This window comes from Triticum dicoccoides, chromosome 1A (genome assembly GCF_002162155.2).
Source record: "Triticum dicoccoides isolate Atlit2015 ecotype Zavitan chromosome 1A, WEW_v2.0, whole genome shotgun sequence".
In the NCBI taxonomy this organism is placed as follows: Eukaryota; Viridiplantae; Streptophyta; class Magnoliopsida; order Poales; family Poaceae; genus Triticum; species Triticum dicoccoides.
Window position 1 is genome coordinate 57,246,820 of NC_041380.1, and position 9,863 is coordinate 57,256,682.

The 9,863-nt window shown below is 39.3% G+C and overlaps 1 protein-coding gene across 2 annotated transcripts in view; it reads right to left on the reverse strand.

Moving 5' to 3' along the window:
- The window catches only part of LOC119363785, a 6,346-nt gene extending 5,494 nt beyond the window's left edge, over nt 1-852 (reverse strand). For both annotated transcript variants that reach the window (XM_037629178.1, XM_037629236.1), the window contains exons 1-3: nt 354-852; nt 198-260; nt 42-104 (exon numbers count right to left, since the gene is read on the reverse strand). In XM_037629178.1, the coding sequence (XP_037485075.1) occupies nt 42-104; nt 198-260; nt 354-833 (606 nt within the window). In that variant the 5' untranslated portion in view covers nt 834-852. The remainder of the gene's footprint in view (nt 1-41; nt 105-197; nt 261-353) is intronic.
- Nucleotides 853-9,863: the final 9,011 nt, after the last annotated feature.

Genomic DNA, 9,863 nt, shown 5'->3' on the forward strand with positions numbered 1-9,863 from the left:
AGATCTGATCTTGAATAACTAAATATGAACACTGGTCTTACTGAGATATTAGGAATCTGTTCATGCGATGATTCTCCATAGGCCTCTTGGTATAGATCTGTCATCTGCATAGATGATAAAGCAAATCACAAAAGGGTAAAACCTTGTACTAGTAACAGATCTGATCTTGAATAACTAAATATGAACACTTGTCTTACTGAGATATTAGGAATTTGTTCATGCGATGATTCTCCATAGGCCTCTTGGTATAGATCCGTCATCTGCATAGATGATAAAGCAAATCACAAAAGGATAAAATCTTCTACTACTAACAGATCAGATCTTGGATAACTAAATATTAACCCCAGTCTTACCGAGCTTGCAGCAGGAACCCGATCAGTCCTGGACTGTCCATAGGCTTCTTGGCGCAGGTATGTCATCTGATTACGGACAAAATTCATCTCTATCCTTTCTCGAAGATCTTCTAAGGCCTCATAACAGATAGTATTGAGGTAGAGAGAAATTCCTTCAATAGCTTGGTTCTGAAAGTCACTTCTTGGTATAGATCTGGCCTCTGAACCACCGAACGCAAAATGGAGAACTTCCAGAAAACGTTTTGCAGAAGAAACAATTACGCGAAAATGGTTGTCACCAAGAGAGTATATGTGCTGAAGGTAACCAACTTGGCCATTCCCTTGTTGAAGCCACAGCCAAAAGGCAATTATCTCCATGGAAAGGGAAGACTCAACTTGAAGACCAAGGACCAAACGAAAGAACAACACTCGAAGTAGCATATAGGAAGAATTTGAAGCATTATTCAGTGGATCTGGTGCCATGGAAGGTGTGGCAAGCATACAGGAGTGTATAGAAGCGTTGCTAGTTTTGAATCAACAAAGACATACGGGGAAGAAGAAGGTAGTAAGACTAAGGTATGCGGGCTTGCTTATCATTTAAGTAAATCCAGAAGGTTCAAGCGGATGTTGATTGACAAATTAATGCCTCCCAAAGTATGAGTAGAGGATAGGCAGAGGCGACAAAAAAAGCAAACTGTTGATAGTCTATACTCATTAATGGCAGCCCCATTATAGCCATACTTGCCAAATAACTGCTGATTTTCTTTTTTTGCATGGGTCACCTTTTTGGTATTCTCTACTGTACAAAATCACCAACTATATCACGAGACATATAAAAAATATATGGAAATATTCATTATTTAATGCTATTTAAAGCGCTTCTATGTATATAGTTACATATACATAGAACTGAAAAAAGACGCATGCAGTTTGCACTCTGTGAAAAGCTACCCACTTTATGTTGGCAAATAATATATGATCATTAGTTACCTGATCCCTGAGCTAATGCCTCATCTTTAGACTTTGGTGTTCCATAATTCCTTCTTCTCACAACCATCAATCCCATCTAATCGCCTAGATGTTTTTCACCATCTGCGAAGATGGAGAAGACTAATGGAAACACTCGCTGATTAGCTGCACAATGGCACGGTGTGTGTGTGCATATGTGCTTTAGCTCATGAAGTGTTCAGTGAGCATATCTCGAGAAGTGCCGCTGGTGACCCACGGGAATGGCTAATGGAGCTCCAGGATACCGTTAACTAGTGAAGAGTTTATCACAAGGTGCTCATTATTTTATGGGCGATCTGATCGGCCAGGTGTAAAGCAATCCTCGAATCAAATTTTCAGTTGCCGTGTAATAATTATGGGGTTTGCTAATGGACTTATCGGTGAGCTCAAGTTTCTATCAAAGAAGAACATAGTTTTAAATAGCCGGCTATAGCAAAGTTATAGCCCGCTATAGCCTTTTTAGCAGGGTGCCGCTAAAAGGCCATTTTCATAAATAGCCTGCTTTAGCCCGCTATAGCCCCGCTATAGCTGATTTAGAGGCCCACCATTATTTTCCATGGCTCGCTATTTAAAACATTGAAGAAGAATGTAAAGGTAGGTAATTCGTCAGTGAAAACAAAACCGCCGGCAGGTGGCATCTGCAAACTTAATGTTGATGGAGCAATGACGAATTCATCAAACAGGAGATCAGCTAGTGCAATTTGCAGAGCAGAGGATGACTAGCATCCACACTACCGGAATCGGCCTGTTTGCCGAGTGCATGCTCGTTCGCCGAGTGTCTTTTTTTCAGGCACTCGGCAAGCAAACCCTTTGCCTAGTTCTTGGGAAAATACACTCGGTCAGCTCATGGTTTGCCTAGTGTTACACTTGGCAAACAAAAAACACCGACAAAACAATTCGTTTTTTTTTATGTTTTCATTATATTTATTTATTTAACTTTGTTTTTTGTATTTTCATTCTATTATTTCTTTCCTTCTCTATATTTTCATTCTTTAAATTATTTCTTTTTTTTTCTCTTTTATTGTCTTTTCTTTTTTCCTTTGCATAACATTAAAAAAGTTGGGGAAATTGTATTCGAAAATATTATTTATATTAATGAATCTACGTTTAAATATTATATCCAAGAAAAAAAAGAGGAATTCCAAATATCAGGGTGCCAAGACTCGACCCAAAACATGAAACTTGTCGTTTTTTTTATTTTAAAAAATGCAAGCGAATTCTGAAAACATAAACATGGTGTCATTATATGATCCCTAGAGGTTGTGGTAAGAAAATTTAGAAGGTTCCGTAAACTTTATGATGTACGCTACTTAGAAACTGAAGCATGTTCAAGTAAGAATCATGGTTTTGAGAAGGAGCAGGTTAGGTTTGATTGTGAAGTGTCGGTTGCTTCATTGTTTGACCTTGAAACTTTTTCTACCATCAATATATACCATCACATGTTCCATGTCAAAATTCGCCTTTCCTGTTCTTGTTTGCTATATTTAAGTCATTACATGCATTTCTAGTCATTTAATTTGATAGATATAACTCAAATTCAGACTGCAAGTGTGTGAAAAAGTTATAAAAAATTGGTTAAAAATTATATTTGTGTTAATGAACTTATGTTTAGGCCTTATCAAAGAAAACGGCAGGAATTCCAAACATCCGGGGAAGCCAAATCGATCTCAAACCTGGATCTTGTTGGTTTTTAATTTCAAATAATGCAAATGAAGTGTGAGAAACATGAAACTTGGCATGGTGTTATTACCTGACACTTGGAGGCTGTGGTAAATATGTTAGAAGGTTTCGCCAAATTTCATATCTTTGAGAAAGAATCGTGGTTCGGGAGAGAATATGTAAAGTTTTTGAAGGTAATGATCATTTCTTTATTGTTTGACATAGAGTTTTTTTCCTATGCTCAACATACACCATTACATGTTAAAATTTGGCCTTTTTTTGGGTTCATTTGCTATATTTAATACATTAAGCGCATCTCTAGGAATTTAATACATTGAGTGCATTTCTAGGCCCTTTTCTTGCTGGTATTTTCCGAAGGGGCCGAACCCCTTGCTTGGCAGTGTATATGCTAGTTTGTTTTGCCGAGTACCTGTTTTTTGACACTCGGCAAAGGCTTCGCCGAGTGCCCTATGGAAAGAACTCGGCAAAGAGCACTTTGTTGGCGGGGTGTCTACTGAGTGCGGTTTGCCGACTGTAACACTCGGTGTAGACTTTGTCGGGTGTACTTATCACTAGGAAGATCACTCGATTGACAATAGACCGTATCGTTGAGGTGATGGCCTGCCGAGAGGACTAGGTCATGCACTTGACCTGAACGTATGTGCACCTTCTTCCGGTACCTTCAGATTATCTATTGGTGGCAGAAGATATAAATAAAGGAAGCAAATGCGTATATAGAGCTAGCCTCTGGGAACACTCTTCACGATGAGCTTTCTTTGAAAATTTTTTGTTTAAATCTGAGAGTAGAAATTCAAATAAGGTGGAAGATAGGCTAGCAAAACTTGCAATCTCTATGTTGTTACCGAAATACTTGGCTCTTGGAGCCACCTGATGATGCATCTTCCTTTCCAATAAAAAGGAAAAAATAGAGGTTAACATTTAACTGACTTCACACAATAACTACCATAGATGAAAATAGGTTTCAAGGACCGAATGTTAATATTGATATGACCATTATACATACCAACAATACGAATTTGTAATCCTTAACAAGTAGAGATTTTAGTCCTCACAGTGGCATACATCGGAAGTTCAGAACAATACCAATAAATATAGGTCACAAATGGGTAATTAAGGTGCAGTAGGCACAAGAGTAATCTTAGAAGTGCAGATTATATTCGAGTACGCCTCCAGAATGCTTGGCATACATAGAATATTCTTGAATGTTTATGCAAGGAGTAGGTCATCACACTTCACTTTATTTCTTCTTCTTGGGGACGAACTGTCGAGCCCGTATGTGTTTTCCGCTGCTGGTCATGAACTTGACTCTAATGTTCCCATCTAGAACGCGGAAGAGTGTCAACTGCGAGTAAAATGTAACGTGTGCGTATAAAGGTAGCCTGTCTTCGATTGGCACCTCTATACTTATTTCTTCAATATCTCCATAGTGCCTGTGACATGGAAGGAATTAATGCAACATAATTAGCAACTGCATATATAGGGAAAACTAATGCAATGAATTCTCCTCATATCAATTTCTTCTTCCTTATGATAGTTTTCCTGTTTTTATGTCATAATATCTAACTGTCAAATTTACCACTTTCTTTTTTGTGAAAGTCAAATTAACCGCTTAATTAACTAGTTATATATCTACATCTTTTTGCTTATCACTTGCCAAGGCATCATACAAACCTACTAATTTGTCTGGCAATGTTGAACAATATCTTGTTAATTACCTCTAAAAGTTACCTCACTGGTCATATTCAATCGAAACAGTCATCTCAACATTGTTTCACCGATCAGACTATATATCCTTTCAAAAAAACCCGACTATATATATATGTACGAGTAACATATATATAGTCTTCGTTATATGTAACATGTTCCCAGTACATTAGTAAATTGGTATAATTACAACAATATATGTTAGCCATTTTCAGGGTTCAGTGATATACAAAATAATCTACTTCAACATGTTGATTCTTCCAGTAGCCTTTCATCTATATAAATAAATTAGGGATGCAGAAGCTTACAAAATGCATACTAAAAAACATATAACATTTATTTCTTGTCAATTTTCCGCTTACACGCTCCCAATCGAAACCTATGTCCTCTATATCTAAGTAGTTGATCATCACTACTTCTATTGATCTCAACATGCATACATGAAACCTCATGAAAGGCCTACCTCAACATGTCTAGGAAAAGTTTTCCATTATTACTTGATCCCCATTACTTCTATTTATCTCAAAATACACATATATATTCTAACCACACATGTCACCTTATCAAAGATCAACGACAACATGCATGTGATTTTTTTCATTTATTATGCTATTACATTCAATAAATATTTTCTTAGCTATATTTGTAGTCAAATATAATATATATTATGTGTTTTCAGTTTTATTTCATATATTATTAATCCAAATATTCATGTTTCATGCAACCATTTTCATTAAAATATATTGCTTCTCGCAGAAATGCATGGGGGGTCATCTTGTTAATGCAAATAACAAACAAACCGTCTCTGCTTCTCAAGTTGGACATAAAAAAGCCTTTTCACTCTACGCAACAAGAATATTTATTGGACCTTTTGCAGAAAAGAGAGTTCCCTTCGAGGTTTTGTGGCTAGTTGATCGATCTGTTGCGCATGTCATCCTCTTATTTTCTTCTTAATAACATCTAGGGTAGCCTACACAATAACGGAGATGCCATCGTTAGGGGAAGCCATTTTCCCCATTCTTGTTTGTCATCACTATTAAGCCGTTGTGGTAGGTTTTGGATTTGGCGATGGCTAACGGTTGCCTTCCATGGATTCAGAGGTTGGGTTGCATGTCTTCACGCCTCCCTTTGTGCAGACCACGCTTCGGTTTTTGTGGTTGCTATCAAAGAAGATGTCAGTAACATGTCAAGCGTTTTGCAAAGCATTGGTAAGGTTACCGATTTCGTTACCAGTGTGGAAAAAATCTATGTGTCCCCTTATGCATCGATCTCAATGATATTCCTCTTAATTTCCTTCATCAGCGTGTTGCTTGCGAAGTGTGTAGAAGATCACATGCAAGCTCATTGACAAGTATGGAATGGTAAGGAGAAACACGTTGATTTAATTGGTCCTTAATTCACAAGCCAACTACCCCTTACTCCCCTTGTCCTTAAGCAATCATGAATACTAAAGTTAAGTTAAAGTGTGCTTTTTCGGGTCGGGTCCGAGAAGTAGTCCAGAGGGAAGTGTAAAATCAAGTGGGAACTTGTCTGTTGGCTGCCATCTATGGGTGGGTTGGCATCCTTCATCTAGAGAGGCTACTCTGTTGGACATGGCTTGCATGAAAAGACCTGGATAATGGGTAGGGTTTGACACGTATTTGGTGCCATCAACATGGACGTCTTCTATGATGTGACCACAACCACTATTGGACATGGTAAAATTGCTACCTTTTGGCATGCACCTTGGCATGGGGGGCACAAGTCAAAACACATTGATCAATCCACTTCCGCAATCTCCAAGTGCAAGAACCTAATGCTTGAGAGAGCTTTGAAGCATGACCAATGGATCACAAACATTAAGATAAATTTAGGTCTCTCTATGCAACACATAATTGATTATTGTTTTTGAGATTTGGGTCAGTTTGCATGACACAAGCGATGACAACCAGGGTGAAATTGTTTGGAACCTTTCAGTAGAGTACTCGGCATCATCAACATATTCCGCTCCACACGACTCCAGGAACTTTTAGTTCTTGAAGCCGCCTTTTTGAACTATTGGTTGTTTCCTAGCGACAGTTTTTTGCATGGCTTATCTTGGAAGACTAGGCGTGGGCAGTTGAGAAACTACACCGTAGAGCACGGTTTATGTCAATCATGCGGAAGGGAGCCAGAGTCAGCTGTTATTGAAGTGTAGATTCACGAGGTGTGTTTGGCATGAGAATAAAGTGTTTCTTGGGCTTATTGATGTTATAACACCGACGATTGGAGCTACTTCAACATGGTCAAAGATTATTCGTACTCTATGATCAACAACAATATAAAAGTGATGAGGGGGTCACTTCCCTCCTTATTATTAATTCGTGGGAAATTTGGAATGAGTTGAATGCGAGTATTTTTATGAATCTTTCAGCCATGTCTAATATCATCACTCGCAAGGTAAAAATGGAGGCCACACTTTGGGAGTGGCAAGTGCAGAAGATTTGAGATTGATCATGCTACGAGAGTAGGTGAGATGTTTATGTGCCATACTTTGGCTAACTTCTAATTGTTGTAAAACTCTTCTTAACTAATGAATGAGGCAATTGCATCCATTTCAAAAGAGGAAAAGTGTGTCATTATGGATATCACCAAGGTCTTCAAATGCATATTTTACCACAAACTATTATATGATGTTCCTGGAGCACAAGAAAATAAAATATTATGAACTAGATTTTGCACAAATTTAAGTATATGAATTTTACTTATCTAGTTAAAGTAGCTAAAGTTTGACTACACCTAGTAGTTTGGTTGGAAGGGTATGGGAATTTGGGGTATGTTAGATACAAACTAACTTGTTTGGTCGGAATGAATGAGATTTTTAGTAGAGACTAAACATAGGAGTTTAGAGTTCACCTCCCACCATTTTAATAATAGAAAAAGGGTGGTAATTGGGAACGGGTTGCTTTAAAAAGAGCATCTTGAGGCATCATCGTAACTTATGTAATCATCTCTTACTTTTCTTTGAGGGGTCGTCACCATGGTGCACTTCATTGATAACCAACCAATAGTTATATCGTCCGCATGAGAGTTCAAAATAATGGAGGATCACCGACCCATATTTACAACTGATACGTTGGACAAAATAGTTGTGTTGCCACATTCGCTTCCTGGTGACAATGCATAAAGTCCACCATGCCAATATCATAGTACAAATTTGAAACATGGCATAGATAGGAAACATGTTGATTCCACCATGTTTCCTCCCGGAAATGCTTTAGTAACCTCCATATTATAGGATTCGACTTGCAAAGAGCCAGACCATTGTTATCATCTCTTACTTAAGCTCTCATTTAATTCCCACAAACTCTCTCAAATTGTGACACATAATTCCTTGTAGATACCAAAACAAAGGTCTCAGGAATAATGTGACTCATCATTTCTCTTTCACATAAGCCCCTGCATCTTAACTTCCATTCCCCTTCGCAAAAGTTGCCAAACACACTGGGATAAAAAAGACAAGTATTTTTGAACTGGGATTAAAAAAAACAAAGGTCACAACTTAATATTGTTACCTTTAATACCAAATTATACGAAAGCTCTACCTTCTCCATTTTCAACAATTTATGCCTCACAATACCTTGTTGGCAAACGTCTCACTTCCACGTGTCACTCCATCAAGACTGATATCGTAGGCGACCAACCAGAGCCCTCAAACACTTTTCCTTCCCGCTTACAAATCATGGCCAAGTGGCAGCTAGCAAGCTCGCGAAGCTCGAGGATGACAATAGCGAGCCACTCTCTATGTGCAACTCATTTAGTAATGGGTGGTGCAACCATGTTTGACGTTGGGTTAGTCGGGGGTCTTGGATCCTGACAACCAAGAGCCAACGACGCATTTTGCATCTTCCTAGGCTGCTGACACTTTGTGGATCTGGACCTGATGCCTCTCGCGGTGGGGAAGGGGTGGATGGTGAGGGAGCTCCAGTGATACTCTTCGTCCTCTGCGCTGCCAGCTACGTGCATGCGCGCTTGTGTGTGTGTGTGTGTGTGTGTGTGTGAGAGAGAGAGAGAGAGAGAGAGAGAGAGAGAGAGTATACAAAATTGTGTGAGTTGTATTTGGTTATTGGACAAGTCTGAGCGGTTTTTCATTGCATTCTGGTGGTCCACACATGGAGATACACTAGTTAGTGTTGGGCCTCTCAGATGAGAAGGTATCTTCCTTGTTCCTTCGTGGAGGCATGGGAGGTTTGGAAGCCGAGGAGAGCCTTGGATGGTGATCATGATGGTCTCCTGACTAAGAATTGTGACATGGAGGGCTAGTTTTCTTTCTTGTTTGCTAGGTATCAGAGTGGTCTACTGGTGATCGGTCATGGTTCACGACACGTTTGTTATGCCCGCCCCCGTCCCCTTCCAGATCTGGGTGGCATCTTCTTGACCTCCAATGCCCTGTCTTGGTACCCATGTCATACCTTTGTGTGATGGTGGTCCACGTAGCCAATAATGACGTTCTTGGATGTCTCTTTCCTCCTTGGACACATCATTGAGGGTCCATGCTCATCTTACTCGAGTTCCGAGTGAAAATCCTTTGCCCGGATTATCAATTCGGGAAGTACTACAATGTCATTACTAATAAAAAGGCTTCGGCCATGGAACCTTGGGCCCTGATGCGCATATTGATATGTTGTTGTGAGGCAGTCAACAGTAGTTGTGATCTATGACATGGCCATTTGTCTTTCTTCTCCTTGGCAGGTTTCTCATCATTCCAAACGCTATGCTTTAGGTGAGATTCTCTACTCATCAACCGCACAACACCCATCGAACTAGAGCGAGAGCGTAGGGTTCTCTTCGTCGATGCATACAAATGAGTGTGCGACATGTTCTAGCCTTCTTTCAAATGGACGAGGGTGTTTTCACCTTTACTTGCCTACTTGCACACCAAGTTCCTGCTTCACCATCACTCTCGCGAGTGCTTCATCGAATCCAAGGTCCACTTTTCCGCTTTACTTTTGTTAGTTAATTCCTGTCTTCTGCCCTATAAGTTGTTTCCTCGGCACTTTGTATCTCTACTACAACCGTTTGGAGCTTTATTAATTTAAAGGAGGCTCATCAAGCCTACTGTCTAAAAAGAGATATGCTTCACATTAGATTTTGGGGGTGAATAGATGAATATGTGCTTAC